We start from the raw sequence: 17,840 nt of genomic DNA on the forward strand, positions 1-17,840 counted from the left end.
GTTCCACATTATAAATGCTGGAATGGGGCGCGGGTCGTTCACAAAAGCTCGACAGAAACATACATTTTCTCTTTTTTCCAGTGGTCAGTCAGTGTTAAAAGACATGGCTAGGGTCCGTCGTCTGAAGCAGTCTTCAATGTGTTGTGTGTTTTCTTCCAGTGGGTCAGTCAGTGTTAAAAGACATGGCGAGGGTCCGTCGTCTGAAGCAGTCTTCAATGTGTTGTGTGTTTTCTTCCAGTGGGTCAGTCAGTGTTAAAAGACATGGCGAGGGTCCGTCGTCTGAAGCAGTCTTCAATGTGTTGTGTGTTTTTTCTCCAGTGGGTCAGTCAGTGTTAAAAGACATGGCGAGGGTCCGCCGTCTGAAGCAGTCGGGGGAGTCGTTCCTCCAGGACGGATCCTGCATCAACGTCGCTCCTCACCTGCACAAGTGCCGGGAATGCCGTCTGGAGCGCTACCGCAAATACCGGAACGAAGACGACACTGACGATGACGACGACCCTAACGTGGCCTGTCGCTTCTTCCACTTCCGCAAGTATGTACCTGGACACCGGCGTACCGATTGGTTGAATTTGATTTGAATAGTTTATCAGACGGAAATGTGAAAACGGCAAACGAAACAGAGTACAGTCAAACACTTTGTCCAAAGGGGTTGGCAACAAAAAAACATCTTTGTGGTCTTTTTTTCCATTTAGGCCCTAGTATGCAATCAATTCATAGACATGACATAGAGTAGAATAACACACGAAATTCAATATCATCACAAGAAGAACTACAAAAATAAATATCACAGGAAAAAAGAACTACACAAATCAATATCACCACAGGAAAAAATAAAATGCTGTAAGAGTTGGAAAAAGGAAGGGGGGGGGGGTCGGGTGATCACCTTTTTAAGGGTGAAGTGATCATTTCCTTTCCCTTGGGCCTGCTGAAAGGTGGATTGTCCACCTGTCGGGTGAAAAGAAGCAGCTCGGACTCCTCATGCATAGAAGGAAGCATGAGGTCAGTCCGCTGGCCTCCTCAAGTTGGCAGAGGAAGTGTAGCGAGTACATTAGATAATTGGGTGAAAAAATGGGTTGCAAAATCGTGGGATACAAAAATATATATTTTTTAAAGATGCCCAGTCAAGAGACTCTCATCTCGTCTTCATTGAGTTCTTACCATTCCATCGACCTTGAGCCAAAGTAATTCAGTAATACTAGAAAGGAAACTGTAACTTGCTAGTAATTAATGTAACCGCTGTCTTCGCTGTCCAGGCTGGCGTTCACTCGTAAAGGTATTCTGCGCGTGGAGGGCTTCCTGAGTCCGCAGCAGAGCGACTCTCTGTCCATGGCGCTGTGGCTCCCCGCCCCGGCCATCCAGGAGGGCCTGGACCTGGACACCTCCAAGTACATCCTGGCCAACGTGGGCGATCAGTTCTGCCAGCTGGTCATGTCTGAGAAGGAAGCCATGATGATGGTGGAGCCTCACCGTGAGTAACGACAGCAACCACACTTAATTAACCACATTTAACCATGGCGTCCCTATTTGAGCATGTCATTATAGCAAAACATCTTTAAAAACACCTTGAAATGTGTTTTTATTCTGAAATAGCTGAACTCTACAAGCTCTTGATCTCACATTTTTAAATTGATTCAAAAATGTTCGCTCATAATGCCCAAATGGTTAAATCAAGTCCTTGTGCAAAGCTAGCAAAGGCAGCTGCACTGTGTCTCTTTTTAGTTCCATTAAGCCTTTCACCCATAGAGTTATAACATATCTAGAGAATGGACGGCCCTGCCACCCCACCTATTCATTTCAATGAGAGTTGCTCACCAGCGCATAAAGCACCCGGAAGTACACTCTTCTTCCGGGATTGGCTCCATTGTTGGAGCCGATATAGTCTTGTGTGGCCAGCTGTTGCCTCTCTAGCAATGTTTAAATGCTTCCGTCATACAGTCTGGCGCCCGTTGCACCCCCTACTCTGTACCGTCTACTCTGTAATAAGGTGTGTTCGTTGTCTTCGTGCAGAGAAAGTGGCGTGGAAGCGGGCGGTGCGGGGCATCAGGGAGATGTGTGACGTGTGCGAGACCACCCTGTTCAACATCCACTGGGTGTGTCGCAAGTGTGGCTTCGGAGTTTGTCTGGACTGCTATCGACTCCGCCGGAACAGACCCCGGGAAGGTGAGGCTTAACTGGAGACGCTTTGGCGTCATTTACAATATATACACTATAGTGTCATATTGGTCTATACATGTTTTTGAGGGGCGCTACCCCTCCTATATTCAGCTATTAGTGTAGACTTTTGTCCTACACAAACATTAAATTACCATTGACAATGAATGGAGAATTTATGTCATATGTGTCTGAGCAACTCTGTATTTTTGTGTTTTGTCCTATGCAAACATTAAATTCCCATTGACAAGGAATGGCCAATTTACCTCATATGTATCTGAGCAAATCGGCCTAGTGTTTTTATTTGTCCTACACAAACATTAGATTCCCATTGACAATGAATGGAGAATTTATGTCATATGTGTCTGAGCAACTCTGTATTTTTGTGTTTTGTCCTACACAAAGACTACATTCCCATTGACAATGAATGGACAATTTCACATCAGTGTCTGAACAAATGGACATGTTACGGCATGATGATTAGAGCGCCCCTCACTTCACATGAGCGATTTTTTATTTTTTGTATCTCGATTTGAAACGTCTAGTATGTGCAATAATGTGTTATTTTATTCCCCCTCAGATGTAGACGAGGTTCCAATCTGTGCTGTAATGTGTTATTTTACTGTAATGTGTTATTTTATTACCCCTCAGATGTAGACGAGGTTCCAGTCTGTGCTGTAATGTGTTATTTTATTACCCTCAGATGTAGACGAGGTTCCAGTATTGTGCTGTAATGTGTTATTTTACTGTAATGTGTTATTTTATTACCCCTCAGATGTAGACGAGGTTCCAGTATTGTGCTGTAATGTGTTATTTTACTGTAATGTGTTATTTTATTACCCTCAGATGTAGACGAGGTTCCAGTCTGTGCTGTAATGTGTTATTTTATTACCCCTCAGATGTAGACGAGGTTCCAGTCTGTGCTGTAATGTGTTATTTTATTACCCCTCAGATGTAGACGAGATTCCAGTCTGTGCTGTAATGTGTTATTTTATTACCCTCAGATGTAGACGAGGTTCCAGTCTGTGCTGTAATGTGTTATTTTATTACCCTCAGATGTAGACGAGGTTCCAGTCTGTGCTGTAATGTGTTATTTTATTACCCTCAGATGTAGACGAGGTTCCAGTCTGTGCTGTAATGTATTTTATTACCCTCAGATGTAGACGAGGTTCCCGAGGACGAGTGCTTCTCTTGGCTGAAGTGTGCCAAAGGTCAACCTCATGAACCACAGAACCTCATGCCCACACAGATCATACCAGGAGCAGGTAAGATCTCTAAAACACGCGCACGCACGTGTCCTTCTTCCACATGCCTAATTCATACTGCGTGCCGAAAAGAACAAATGCAACGTATAGAGGGTATCCGTGTGACATCATCATCAAACCAGGAAGTTATGCAGGAACGCCTTACTGAGTGGCAAAAAACGACTTTCTGGCCTTGACAGCCCCATACATCCACACAGAAAAAGTCCTATCTGATTGCATTAAACAACATTAAACAATGTTAAACTCACTTTGCATGTTGCTTTGCCACTCGATGTGCCATTCACTTTAAGCATGCGCATACCCTCTATTGTCAGCTGGTGGGTCTGTTCTTTCTGGCACCCAAGTGCGATGGGTTATAAGTTATAAGCTTGATGTTTAGGTTTTTTTGTAGTCTGTGTCCTTCCTGTTGTATTGAATGAAAGTGCCCCCTCCCGCCCTCCCTCTCTGTTCAGCTCTCTACAACATCGGGGACATGGTCCATTCAGCCAGGGGCAAATGGGGCATTAAGGCCAACTGTCCCTGCACCAGTCGACAGACCAAGCCTCTAGCGCGCCCCAGCGCCCCCAATGGGATTTCACAGGTATTGCAAAGCTGTGCTATCATTACCCGTTTAATGAAATGCATTTGACTGTCACACTACTCTATTGCAGTGGTTGATCAGTGCAGTGGCACTGATCTGATGTCTTCTCTATCAATAACCCAATGCCATCTGATTACCAGCAGTCTACAGGGAGTAACAGTTCCGCGGCTGCCTCCAGCCCTTCCATCAAACTAGAGGCAGAGACGACGACGATAACGCCGGCGGTTAAAACGGAAGCCACGGCGTCGGACGGAGGAGGAGGAGGAGGAGGAGGGGGGGGAGGAGGGGGCGCGGCCGCCGGGGAGGCGGTGGCGTTGGCGGCGGTGGGGAACAGCGGTGCCTCGCCGACGTGTAGCACCACCACCGGCGCTCCCAGCGCTAACCTCACTCAGACCTCCGCCAAGGACGCTCGCTCCTCTACGGGAGGAGAGGGCGGCGGCACGGCCCTGCACTGGCTGGCAGACCTGGCAACGCAAAAAGCCAAGGATGACACTAAAGGTACTTCCTTTAGAACCTCCGGGTCCAGGTCATCTGTCCCTAGAAGATGTTTTTCGAAGGAAAAACATTTTTAAAAATCACAAAAATAGAAAGTGAGCGTGTCGATATGAAGATGCTGCTTTCGAATGTAATGTACTGTATAACAAGTCCTGCTGTTACTGTATATGTGGACCTGGCCCCTTTTGTGCCCATATATGGAGCTGAGTGATTCACAAATCACTCAGCTCCATATATGGGCAGTGGGAACAAAGGACACACACACACACACACACAGACATGATCTGCTAGGTCTCATAGTAAGTGCTCACTGCGTTTGCAATCACTGCGTTCGCAACAATAGATTAAATATAATAATCTAATTATTGCTAATAGTTTTGAGTTTCACTCTAATTCTTAACCCCTTTTCCTACCAGAAACCGGGTCTCTGCGCTCCATGATGGGCAGAGACTCTCGGCCACCCTTTGGCTTGGACTCGCTCAGCGCCCTGTCCAAGCCTTCTGCTTCCAGCCCCAAGCTCTTCAACAGCTTGTTACTCGGGCCCAACGCAGCCCAGCCTAAGCCTGAAGGCTCCAGTCTCCGGGACCTGCTCAACTCCGGTCCTGGCAGACTCACGCAGGGCCCTGGAGACAGCGGGGTACCTTTCCCTTCGGTGTTCTCCTCAGGAGGGGTAAGCATACCTAACAAAAAATACATTGTGACTAGGGATGGATATCTAAACCCTGTTTCTAAATTTCTCAAAGCCTGAAAATCAGTAGCTTATCGTCCTAACGTGACAAGCTATTTTAATTTTATATATTTAAAGAATATGAGCTTGTAGATCTGCTATTTTTTTTTTTATCGTGAAAATGTGGCCCAAACCTACAAGCTCGTAGCGCCCCACCGAGTTGCGTGCTACGAGCTATTTTTGAAAAATCGTACAAATCTGGCGCAAATCTTTGAATATTATTTCAAAGTGAATGTTTTTAACTCGGGTCTAAATGGGTTAAAAATCTTCCGTGTCTTCCTGTGAGGTTCGAGGGTTCGAGGAGGGTGTCTGACAAATGGTGTGTCTGACTGTTGTTATGTCTAGTTACGGGAAGTAAACAGGAGAGGGCATATCGGTGACTCTGCAATGACAACATATCAGTGACTTAGCCATGACAACACCATCTACCACCTCTACTCTTGATGAGTCAAAAAGCAACATTACATGCATTCACCACCACAGTGTGGAATTAAATATTGAATCATAAACCAAACAGTTTCTTCAATATTTAGCACATTTTACCAATTCTCAGACTACTTTGATTTAACACCTAAGACACAAGAAAGCCGGCAGGCTTATTTCCATTGTAGTCCTTTTGGGGAAAGGGGACAGGGAGAAATGTGTCAGGACGGCTCATAGAAGACTATTTGGATGTAAATGTAATGGCCCTAGTAATGAGTTGCCGGGTGGAAATATCTATTGTATGTATATATTTAACATTCGACAACACTTTGACAGATACTTAAGGAATTCTGGAACACAATCACCTTGGGGTTTTATTTTCTCCTTTTTATTAAGTCCTCATTGACGGAAATGTTTGCCGTTTGTCCTGTCAGGGTGACAAACTGAAGGGCAGCCTGCCCAACTTCCTGGACCACATCATCGCCTCGGTGGTGGAGACCAAGAAGGCGGAGGGCCGGCGGGGTCCCGGGGGCTCCGAGGGCGGCGAGCTGGGCGTGTTGGGCCCCCGGAGGGACGGCGTGATGGGGCTCAGCGTGCTGGACCCTCACACCTCCCACACCTGGCTCTGTGACGGGCGGCTGCTCTGCCTTCAGGATCCGGGCAACGCCAACAACTGGAAGATCTTCAGAGAGTGTTGGAAACAGGGGCAGGTAAGGGAGATCGGCGTCACACAGAAAGAACGGCAAGCCAAAGTTGTCGGCATTAGATTAGGGGGTTACAGTAGAATGAGGACGGGTTAATGGGTTACAATTAAATCAGTATCTATCAACATTATTTAAACACGTGAGCTTAGGGCTGTCAAGATTACACATATTAGTTGATTAATTCTCACACTAATAATTAGCGATTTGTGTTTTTTGCGTTGAAACGTTCCAATTAGTTTCTCAGTTTTCCTTTTAGCCTTCGTAATCCCAAATAGCACGGGGCAGATATGACGAATAACTTAAATCTGAAACTTGAAATCACTGACACGTTTGATACATTTAAAAAATAGTGAAAATGTCTTGAAAATGTGTGGCCATTTTTTTCAACATGGAATCCATCGACGATTATGCAAGAATAATTGCGATTTTCTCAAATCATTGCGATTAGACTATTATGTAATAATTGTGTGACGGGTCTATGTGAGCTTGTAGATATCCTATTCTTGGCAACTAAGTACAGATCAAGCATTAGGTGTAGGAGACAAGGGTAGAACGAGGGCATTTGACGTTGGACTTTGCTGTTTAATTCTCTGGTGTTTGTAGCCCGTGTTGGTGTCAGGCATACATACGTTTAATTCTCTGGTGTTTGCCTGTAGCCCGTGTTGGTGTCGGGCATACATACGTTTAATTCTCTGGTGTTTGCCTGTGTTTGTGTCAGGCATACATACGTTTAATTCTCTGGTGTTGTTTGCCCGCAGCCCGTGTTGGTGTCAGGCATACATAAGCGTCTGAAAGCCCACCTGTGGAACCCTGCAGCGTTCAGCCTGGAGTTTGGAGACCAGGACGTAGATCTGGTCAACTGTAGAAACTGTTCCATCGTCGCCGACGTCAAGGTCAGGGACTTCTTCGACGGATTCGAGATCATCTCCAGTGAGTATCCATTTCCTTTTCACGTTCTGCTGTTTTAATTCACTCCGGCTGGTTTCTGTTACAGCCCATACATACATACATGCTGCTAACTGACTGACTGACGGGTCTGTGTTTGTGTGCCCCTGCAGAGCGTCTGAAGGGTGCTGATGAACAGCCCATGGTGTTGAAACTGAAGGATTGGCCACCCGGAGAAGACTTCAGAGATATGATGCCCACACGGTGAGAGATGACAGTGTAGTGATTTATGGTTCAATTGTTGTTGTTGTTTGGACTTCCCAGCAAACGGCCTTAAACTATCCCCACCACTGAACACTGTCCCACAAGATCAGTGGCTATCAAAGTCGGGTCCAGGGACCACCAGAGCGTTAAAATGTTTGAGAACTTAGAACTAAGTCCATTCTGTCAGGCTGATGTCAGACTATTGTTTAGTATTTAGCCGCAACTCAAATGCTCAGCGCCTGATGTTCTCTCGCCCCAGGTTTGAAGATCTGATGGACAACCTCCCCTTGCCCGAGTACACAAAGAGAGATGGCCGTCTCAACCTGGCCGCGCGGCTGCCCAACTTCTTTGTGCGTCCCGACCTGGGACCTAAGATGTACAACGCTTATGGTGAGAGAGAAGACTGACCCACATTCACTCTTCTCATAAAGAATATTTGCATTACATTTTTTCTCTGTATTGCTCCTCATCTTTTTGTGTGTTTACCTCTCTTACCTCAGGGCTGGCCTCCACAGAAGACAGGAAGGTTGGCACCACCAACCTCCACCTGGATGTGTCTGACGCCGTCAACGTTATGGTCTACGTCGGTATCCCTCATGGAGACGGAGCTGATGAGCATGGTGAGTGGACTGTGACGCACACAGAATTTCAAGAGATTTCAAAAACTGTGAATATCGCTGTAAGCCTGCGTTGTGACAGCTTGTATGTCAGCTATTTTTGCACGCTGTTAGTTTGACAACGTATAAAACGAAGTGTTTAATTGCTAAGATTAATAATGAATGGATGGATGCAACTCTGCTGGACGTTGACCGGTCCTGTCCTAAGTCTTTCGGGCTTTAATCAGAGCCCTGAAAATACCTCACAGTGGGTCTCACTATTTTGATTGTGGCCGAATTTCTCATTCACAGAGGACGGTGTTGCTGACCGCAAAGGTATGTAGACTCTTCCATTGCATCAATGCTGTATATATACATTTGTTTTATTTAAATAAAGATGTGTAGCCTTTCTAGTGTTGTATTTGAGAATTAGTTTGACAGTATTTACTAAAAGGCTTGGGAATGGAGTCGGGGGTATTTTTAAGCTTGTTAAAAAAATGCAAATTGATTGATCTGGAAAACGGGAAGTAAATTTTGCTTTTTGAAAAGTGGAGCAGAGTCGGTTTGAAAAAGTCGCCCTTGTAACAAACTTCTTCTGGTGTAGATAAAGACTGGAGGTATGAGGCATACATGCTGTCCCAGACAATATGTTAAATGGAGGTATGAGGCATACATGCTGTCCCAGACAATATGTTAAATGTGGGTAAATCAAGCCGCAGTATAAAGTAAATAAACCAAACGGTTCTGGTTCTCGTATTGGTGTTCATAAAGGATTTTCTGATTTTCCAGATGTGAAGAAATAAGTTTATATACTAGTATATTTTTCAAAGACCTGTGAAAAACGGGGACAAAGTTATATAATATCAATATTATATCGGTGATCTTAGACTGGATATTGTCTGTGATTTCGGATATTGTGATATGGCATAAGTGTTCTATAAAAATATAAATATCGGCTAGTGAAATATCGTTATCGGCAGATTCAAAATTGCTGATCAGAATGGGCCTCACGGCATTGAGTATTATGGAATATATATCCTTACGTTGCATTGGTAATCGGCAGCATCTGTAGGCTGTCACAAGCCTGTATCGCAAGGCTTGACCATGTTGCTGCTGCCCAGTGCCAACGCCCAGTGCCAACGCAGTGACAATGTTGCTGCTGCCCAGTGCCAACCAGTGCCAACGCGGTATACATTTTGGCATGAAACCTGAATCCATAACAATGACAGGCCGGGTTGGCGTTGCTCCGCTCTGAATCCTGTCCGCTATCGTCTCCATCCATGTTTATGTATTGGCAGCGTACCTGGGAATGCTGCACTGCCGCAACGCGTGTTTTGTGACACGGCGATATAAACGATAGAGCTTCATATAAAACGATAGACCTTTTCTATCGTACAGACGATATATAGCGGCATATCGCCCAGCCCTAATCTCGATTAATAAAGTTTAATACAAACAGGAAGAAGCGTTGCCGTGGTCAGTGTGGTTATAAAAACTGTAAACGAGTGCTCGTTGGCGAGGGTTCGATAATGGAGGTCCAAGGCACTCTGTTGCAGTCGGGTATAAAAAGCCTTTATTTAAATGGCATCTCGGCAAAGGGCATTAAAAAAAAACAACCAACGTGTTTCGGCTGTCAAGCCTTCGTCAGCGTCCCATAGTTGCATAGTACAACATGACATCAATTTATAGCGACCACAGGTTACAACAACATAATTATGTCCACAATAGTAAAAAAAACATGACCCATATTATTAAATGGTTTACCAATACAAATATCTTTTTAGAAAAATGGAAGAATGGCGTCCATCAGAGCTCTGAAAAGACCTGACAGTGGGTCTCACTATTTTTTGATTGTGGCCGAATTTCTCCTTCACAGAGGCAGGTGTCGCTGGACGCAAAGGTCTGTAGACTCTTCCATTGCATCAACGCTGTAGCATGCCCTTCTTCCACTAACTCCCCCTTTCTCCGCCGCCCCCCACCAACCCCCCCCATCCCGTTGTAGTCTGTAGGGTGTGTTTAGAGCACACCATTTCATCCATGTTTTACAGTTATAAAGGTGACTCTAAAACATTTATTAACCCCTTGGATGAATGGCCAGTGGTGTCGTAATTCTTTTCATATCCTTTTCCCTAATACTCGCATCTTAATAAACTCTTTTCACTCGTGCAGTAGAGATGTCAATGTTGGGTTCAAATGTGTTTTCTTTTGAAGTCTATGAAGACCGAGGCTGTTCTCCTCTGCTACCCCAGTGCACTTACCGTAGTTACTTGACCAACTTTACGTTACTGCTCAGGATGGAGATCTCCGTCTTTTTAATTAATTTCGTGAGATTTGTCCCGAAGACGGAGATTTAATTGTTTGATATCAGCGAGCGATACACTACAGTCTAGCCTGTTGTGCAACTCTCTACGTCATTTCCGGTTTGTGCGCCATCAAAAGTGTTCCCCCTCCATTATAGCGGAAGGGAGGAAAAGTCTTCTTTCTTTCTTTAACCTTTATTTATTCAGGGAAGTCGGTTGAGAGCAAGCTCTCTTTTCAACGCCCTGATTACAGTACCACATAATACTCTAACGCTAATAACTCTGAATCTAAATCACTGATTTAAATTCTAACCAAAATCTGTGTTTTTGACAGCCCATCGCAAATATTAACGTTTCTGTTGAAAGAGAAACGGCGTGAGCTAATGCTCACATAAGCCGTTTCCTACAACGGAGGTCTGCGAGCCGGGAGAACGGAAGTGAATGAGTAGTAATCTCAGCAATGTTAAATACCATCTGTTGCCCCAAGGTGGCAGAGAGAGTTAAAGATACAGGTTGTCAGCGTTTTTCAGAATCTAATGTCGGCAGGCAAAGACTTGGGCGTTAGCCATAGCTCAAATGCCAGTAGCTGTAGCTCAAATTAAGTTTAAGTGACTTGCATATAGTGACCGAGCTATACCCTGTGCGTGTGTGTCCCCGTCCATGTCTGTGTGTGTGTGTGTGTGTGCCCGTCCGTGTGTCCGTATCCGTCCTACAGAGGTCATGACCACCATTGAGGAGGGTGATGTGGACGACATGACAAAGAGACGAGTGTACGAAGCAAAGGAGAAACCCGGAGCTCTTTGGCACATCTACGCTGCCAAGGACGCCGAAAAGATCCGAGAGCTGCTCCGCAAGGTCAGCTGTCTATTGGTCTACATCTCGGATCACATGTTGTCCCTCTGTTTCTATATGAATTGCCTGCGTCTGTCAGAATTTACGTTGTATTTATTTTAATTAAGTAGTCGGGGTAGTCTACTGTGTTTTCCTTAAGTTGCACCTTAAAGGATAGTTCACAATTTTTGAACTTAAGTTTTATGAAATACTGGCCATTAATATAGTGGTTGGAACTGTATTAATTGATTGCCCGAGTCCCGTGGTGGGAGTTCTGCTCTGGTTTTGGTGAATATTAAGTAGTTCTGGTCATTTTGTGGGGGGCACTGGGGCCACGCATTAAAAGTAAATTAATCCACAAAACTAGCGTCATTTGTATTTTTCTTTTTACCTATTTCTAAAATATTAGCGGAACTTTTGTTCAACTTTGACCCCTCTATCACATGGAACTATTTTTGGGGTGTAGTCAAGTGATATGGACACAAAAAACATAGTTCTGTGTGGTAGAGGGGTCAAAAATTAACAAAGGTATGGTAGAAATAAGTCAACAATACAAGTGACGCTAGTTTTGTGAATTAATTTACCATTAATCCGTGGCCCCCTGTGCCCCCACAAAATGACCGGAACTACTTAATTCCGGCCAAGGCCAACCTGTCACTAATAATTAATTAAAAACTTTTTTCATTTGAATTTCTAATGAAATGCCATGTAAATCAACTTTACTTTAACCAAAATATCCTCGGTAGTCTAGGTTGTTTGCACTGTATATTTAAGTGCAGTGTGTGTGTTTGATATTGAAATATAATGTCCTGTACTTTCTCCCCGTTTGTGTCAGGTGGGAGAGGAACAGGGTCAAGAGAACCCTCCGGACCACGACCCCATCCACGACCAGAGCTGGTATCTGGACCAACTCCTCCGCCGGAGACTTTATGAGGAGTTTGGAGTCCAGGGCTGGGCCATTGTCCAGTTCTTAGGAGATGCTGTCTTTATCCCTGCTGGTGCTCCACACCAGGTGAGACCTTTTGCTTTACCTTTTAACATGAATAGAATGATAGGATTCAGGTTAAAAAATGATAATTTGTCTGTATCTGTGTTACTGAATTGATCCGGTCGGGAGCGCATGATATCTTTCTTACGTCATGTTGTAGTCATTGTTTTGTAGTCATCAGGCCAGAACCCTCGAACCAGAACTTCCTTTCCCTCAAACTGGAAGAATAATACCTTGACCTTCCCAATAAAAGCGTATTTAATTTTGAATTTTTTACAAAATAAATATAAATGTGAGTGTGCTTTCCAGAGACTATTTAGCGTCGTCTGTATACCTTTGTTATCCCACGGGGAAATTCTATTCTCAGCGCCGGCTACGAGAGAACGAGTCACGCTTTTTATTGGGAAGGTATTATTCTTTCAGTTTGATGGGAAGGAAGTAGGCAAGGATTTAATTTCTATTGTATTTAAATGTAAATGTACGTGTACATTTTTGTCAAGTTGAAAATGGGGCTGGGGTTCATCTTTATCAGTGGTTTATATTCCGGTCAGTGTGGTAAGTAAGGGATAATGTATGGCTGAGTGGTCATTGTTTATAGATAAATCACAGACGGGCTGATTCATCTATAAGCTGACCACTCAGCCATACATTATCCCGCGTATTACACGGCTACTTTAATACATACATTAATAAATTGATCTAAAGTGCAACAAAACGAGTTGATCAAATGGAATCCATATTCTGGTACTCCATCATCTATTCCTCGCTCAAAAAATCATTTTTGAGAGCAATGTTTATCTGTAAATGACATAGTGGGTGTGTTTACATGGCTGTCATGTTGGAAACGGCAGTAAATCAGCGGGGCACAGCGGGTGCTCCGAGGGTTTGACTAGGTATCGGAGCGGTCATTATCCAGAAATAACAGACCGCTGAATTTGGCGATTGACCAATCGGAATCAAGCATTCAACCAAGCCGTGTAATATGTGATATTGGATAAGGAAACGCATTGTGTCACTGGCTGTGGAGGTTTAACCATGTTGACATAAACCTTAAGTGCTAGGAGACCAGCTAGGAGTCACAACAGTTGTCTTTTGTGAACTATTAACTCTAGCAGCATTCAACAATAGTTGAATGATGAATGCTGAGAGTTGGTTGCCATGCAGACAGAAAGCAGAAGAAGAATGCATACAAATACCAGGTGTAAATGCGTAGTGCGTGAGCTGCTTATTAACGGGTATAATTGGGTCGTCCTGAGAAAACCGCGTCATAATGAACAACTTGAGATCTTTATTACTTATTACTTTTCTCCTGTGGGATGGAGTCAGTAGCCTGAAAGAGTCCTTCGGAAACTTAACTCGTCCATTATTTCTCCACTTTAATCATTGATTAGTCACCTTCCTGGACTGAGTAACACTGCTCAACGTGTGGGTTGCACCCCCAAAACATTTGCCAACATGGCAAATGGCTGTTGTTCAACCCTTGCTTTGAGTTGCATAGTGGATTGGATGATTGCACTCTCCCACAGTAATAAGGAAAAAAACAACACATATTTTTACACTTCATTAACATTTTACACTCAGTGTTATGGACTCTGTAGCGGGTGGACGATCCAAAAGCAGCCACAACCGCTTGGCACCTCCTCCTCATGATGCTGCTCACCAACCTAGCCACATTCAGCTGTGGGATGGCACCCCATTCCTCAACCAGGATGTGTTGCGAGTCAGCCAATGTGGTTCTGTTGGTAACTCTAGCACGTACAGCACGTCCAAGAAATGGTACCAGGGCTGACACCAAATAATGCAGCCGCTCTGTATGCTGGAGCACCAGCTTCCACGTTCCCTGTTGCACGGGCATTATCCTGAAGGGACAAACGTGGCATCTTTCCACCAGTGTTGCTGCTGCTTGGAGCATTTAAACAATGTCCAGAAAGTGGCAGGACCCATGCTAATGTGCCTGGCACACACCTGACCCATGCTAATGTGGCTGGCACACACCTGACCCATGCTAATGTGCCTGGCACACACCTGACCCATGCTAATGTGCCTGGCACACACCTGACCCATGCTAATGTGCCTGGCACACACCTGACCCATGCTAATGTGCCTGGCACACACCTGACCCATGCTAATGTGCCTGGCACACACCTGTGACTGAGTGGCACACACATGTGACTGAGTGGCACACACATGTGACTGAGTGGCACACACCTGTGACTGAGTGCAACATACCTGTGTCACTGGCACACACCTTCCAGCACCTGAAGCTCAAAACGAGAGTGAATGCCAACAGAACAATATTTCATTTTTTTGGGGGTGCAACCCACACGTTTAGCAGTGTTGCTCATTCCAGGAATGTCCGATCCCTACATGCTGTACCTCGTTGTAAAGGTGACTAATAAACAATTCAAATTATATAAGATACAAATAATAAATTGGTATTATTAAAGTGGCGAAATAATGGAACAAAGTTAAGTTTCCAAACTTTGTGTGCCGAGTTTAGTTAAATCCCATGAAAGTAACATTTTGAAATAAGGGATGATTATTAATCATACATACCATCAGTTTCTTACTTTATTTTAAGGAAATGACCTTCCATAATTGTACTAATGTACATATGTCTCAATGTCTAAGTTGTAGAAATTCAACATTTTAAGCAGGAAAGTTAGTTACTTGCCATGGAAGGTTTGCATTCATACAAGCCACCAGGTGGAGACAGAATGCATCAAGATAGAACTGACAATTCCTTTATGCTGAAACTTTATTCTTTGGTCTAGGAAAGTCTGTAGTTTTTTTTTTTTTAACGGTTTCCGTTGGTTTCCAAACTAGCGCTGGCAACTGACGCCAACTTCCTCCCCCCGCGGCCGCCCTCCTCCTCCCCTCCCCATTAGAACCCAGCTCGGAACACTGACGTCAACAAAGTGGACGCCGACATTATTGGTTTATTTAGAGAAATACAAAACGCCTGTGTTTTCCGAGGCTAGTGGATCTGTGCTGTATTAATGGGGTTTTTGCATTTTGCCTACTGTAGGTGCACAACCTGTACAGCTGTATCAAGGCGGCAGAGGACTTTGTGTCTCCAGAGCACGTGAGGCACTGTTTCCGACTGACGCAGGAGTTCAGACATCTCTCCACCACTCACTCCAACCACGAGGATAAGCTACAGGTTGGTGTTTTCCCTCTTTGACTAATAACAATCTTGCATTTAATTTGTTGGAAATAATGCATTTATTACGGCGAAGCTCCACTGACTGTGTTGCATCGCAGTGTGTTCTGACGACTTGAAAATTACAGCCATCGCACACAACGCAACGTCGGCAGCACCTAGTGCCGCACTATGAGCTTGTAGATCTGCTATTTTTCAAAAAATCTTGAAAATGTGGCGCAAATCTTTGAATATACTTTCAGAGCGAAAATGTTTTACTCAAATCTTTGCTTCTGGAGGATCTCTGGAACAACATATTTTCAGATGGGGGGGGGGGGGAAGGGGTCGTAGGCCAATTTCATATATATTTAGGGGTCTTTGACATGACAATGTTTGAGAACGACTGACATAGAAACATGCGTTTTTCAGAAGACATTTGTAGAATCGTCCTCAGGCCTAAATGGGTTTTAAAAGGGAACATTCCCTGCGACGATGTTGACCCGACGCCTGATGGCTGCAGTGGAGCTCCGGTGTTAAGTGTCTCTGTGTCTGCCTCATGTACATGATGTGTCAGTGTTGTAAACGTATTGCTTTGTGTTCTTCAGGTGAAGAACATCATCTATCATGCAGTGAAGGACGCCGTTGGGACTCTGAAATGCCACGAGCCGAAGCGCCCTTAGTGGCTTTAACCACTGTCCAAGACCTCAAGGCACTCAAGACCACTCTTGACTACATACACACATGTTAAAGTTGCATACCTTTTGCGTTCTCTCTCACACACACACACACACACACACACACACGAACACGCACACGCACACACGCAAAAGCTGCAGTGATAAAGCATAGGGATTTCCGCAGGGCAGTGAAGGCCTTGGTTTTATGGGGTTCAGGGAGACGTGAGAAGATGCTGCTGCTCACTCAAACTAATTTGAGGTGCGACGCGGTCGTGCGTGACGGGGGAGGGTGGTAGGGGGAGGGGGAGGGGGGTTAGGGGGTAGTTAGTCAGCGCTTTGATGAAGGAAGTTCACTTCATCACTGTTACACACGGTATGCTAAACAAAAAAAAACACACGTCTAGTTGTTTTCCAATTCACTTTTGATTAACCCTGTATTTAAGGTCAGCGTGTTTGTTGCTCTATTGTTTTATTGTTGTTTATAATAAATTGAGTTGACCAGGGGGAGGGAGACTGTGAGGCAGAATGTTGATGTGCCTTCAGAGCAGAGACGTTCAGCTGCTGCGTTGAGCATCTAAAATGTGAGCACTGGGCTAACTTCCTTTTTTTTGACAACGTCAATATTATTTTTCTTCAGTAGAAGAGCGGTTGGCTGTTGTTGTTTTTTTTTTTTTCTTATGTAGAGATTTAATTTTGTTTTTGTTAAAGTTTTCACCAGCTGATTCCTTTTGCACTCTGGCTGAAAAATGGGTTTGTGATAAACAGCCAGTGAAGGGAAACAGACCAAAGTTTTCTATTTTCAGTTGTCCTGTTTTCACTTTTTAGAATTCAAACTTTCAGAAGTATGTTATCTACTTTGTTTTGTATAAAAAAAAAATCAAGATAATAAAGGTAATAAAGAAGCTTGTTTTTTGATTGAATGCAATCTGGGAGGACCGGTGTCCTGGAGAGGCGTCTTCATTGGTTGGGTCACCTCACCGGTGTCTGGAGAGGCGTCTTCATTGGTTGGGTCACCTCACCGGTGTCTGGAGAGGCATCTTCATTGTTTGAGTCACCTCACCGGTGTCTGGAGACTGGCATCTTCATCTGTTGGGTCACCTCAACGGTGTCTGGAGAGGCGTGTTCATTGGTTGGGTCACCTCACCGGTGTCTGGAGAGGCGTCTTCATTGGTTGGGTCACCTCACCGGTGTCTGGAGACAGTGGAGAGGCGTCTTCATTGGTTGGGTCACCTCACCGGTGTCTGGAGAGGCGTCTTCATTTGTTGGGTCACCTCACTGTTGTCCCACTGCAGACTCCCAACAACATTGTAAAAGTATCACGACTCCAGCCGAACAGAACTACTGGCCATTAACATTGTATCAATATATATATATATTGATCTTAGCAGTCTGTTTTGATTTTGTTTTTCCAAAATAAAGTTTCCCAAAAATAAATGTACGCGTGTTCATTATTCAATATTATTGAAAGATGAAGTTGGGTTCACCGAAAGGCTGTTGATGTTTGCTTGGTGGTGCGTGTGTGTGTGTGTGTGTGTGTGTGGGCGCGCGCACGTGTGCATGCATGTCTGTCTAGTCTATTTTGACCCAGCTTTCACAGAATCACCTGCTTGTGTCTGAATTCGTAAGTGGATCACAAAAATAAGGCAGTCACCAAAATGTCCGTTTGCATAGGAGAAAATAGTATTACATTGTTTTGTGCCAGGCACACCAGTCACTACTGTGTATGAATCTGAAGGTCTTTACAAGTTTTATTTGTTGACTTTTCATTGCCTTCACTAAATCGCAGTCATCACTGTCCGTCACACACCGACT

The 17,840-nt window shown here is 44.4% G+C and overlaps 1 protein-coding gene and 1 long non-coding RNA gene across 6 annotated transcripts in view; one reads left to right on the forward strand and one right to left on the reverse strand.

The window, feature by feature from the left end:
- kdm3b (lysine (K)-specific demethylase 3B) overlaps positions 1-16,538 on the forward strand; it is a 40,619-nt gene extending 24,081 nt beyond the window's left edge. For 2 of the 4 annotated variants that reach the window (XM_080773594.1, XM_080773597.1), the window contains 18 exons: positions 319-532; positions 1,254-1,468; positions 2,008-2,160; positions 3,309-3,416; positions 3,869-3,996; positions 4,137-4,494; positions 4,908-5,161; positions 6,076-6,351; positions 7,104-7,275; positions 7,404-7,494; positions 7,754-7,884; positions 7,995-8,114; positions 8,403-8,426; positions 9,967-9,990; positions 11,106-11,245; positions 12,057-12,233; positions 15,238-15,372; positions 15,957-16,538. In XM_080773594.1, the coding sequence (XP_080629720.1) occupies positions 319-532; positions 1,254-1,468; positions 2,008-2,160; positions 3,309-3,416; positions 3,869-3,996; positions 4,137-4,494; positions 4,908-5,161; positions 6,076-6,351; positions 7,104-7,275; positions 7,404-7,494; positions 7,754-7,884; positions 7,995-8,114; positions 8,403-8,426; positions 9,967-9,990; positions 11,106-11,245; positions 12,057-12,233; positions 15,238-15,372; positions 15,957-16,031 (2,795 nt within the window). In that variant the 3' untranslated portion in view covers positions 16,032-16,538. The remainder of the gene's footprint in view (positions 1-318; positions 533-1,253; positions 1,469-2,007; positions 2,161-3,308; positions 3,417-3,868; positions 3,997-4,136; positions 4,495-4,907; positions 5,162-6,075; positions 6,352-7,103; positions 7,276-7,403; positions 7,495-7,753; positions 7,885-7,994; positions 8,115-8,402; positions 8,427-9,966; positions 9,991-11,105; positions 11,246-12,056; positions 12,234-15,237; positions 15,373-15,956) is intronic. The other 2 variants (XM_080773595.1, XM_080773596.1) reach the window with 2 other exon arrangements.
- A 151-nt stretch (positions 16,539-16,689) lies between these two features.
- LOC308322389 lies at positions 16,690-17,449 on the reverse strand. 2 transcript variants are annotated; one of them, XR_013964708.1, is made up of 2 exons: positions 17,300-17,449; positions 16,690-17,208 (listed from the first exon to the last, which is right to left on the reverse strand). It is a non-coding gene; the product is annotated as an uncharacterized lncRNA (long non-coding RNA). The 2 variants fall into 2 exon arrangements; XR_013964709.1 differs by having other exon boundaries at positions 17,259-17,449.
- Positions 17,450-17,840: the final 391 nt, after the last annotated feature.

This window comes from Protomyctophum bolini (assembly GCF_963924005.1).
Source record: "Protomyctophum bolini genome assembly, chromosome: 10".
Taxonomy (NCBI): domain Eukaryota; kingdom Metazoa; phylum Chordata; class Actinopteri; order Myctophiformes; family Myctophidae; genus Protomyctophum; species Protomyctophum bolini.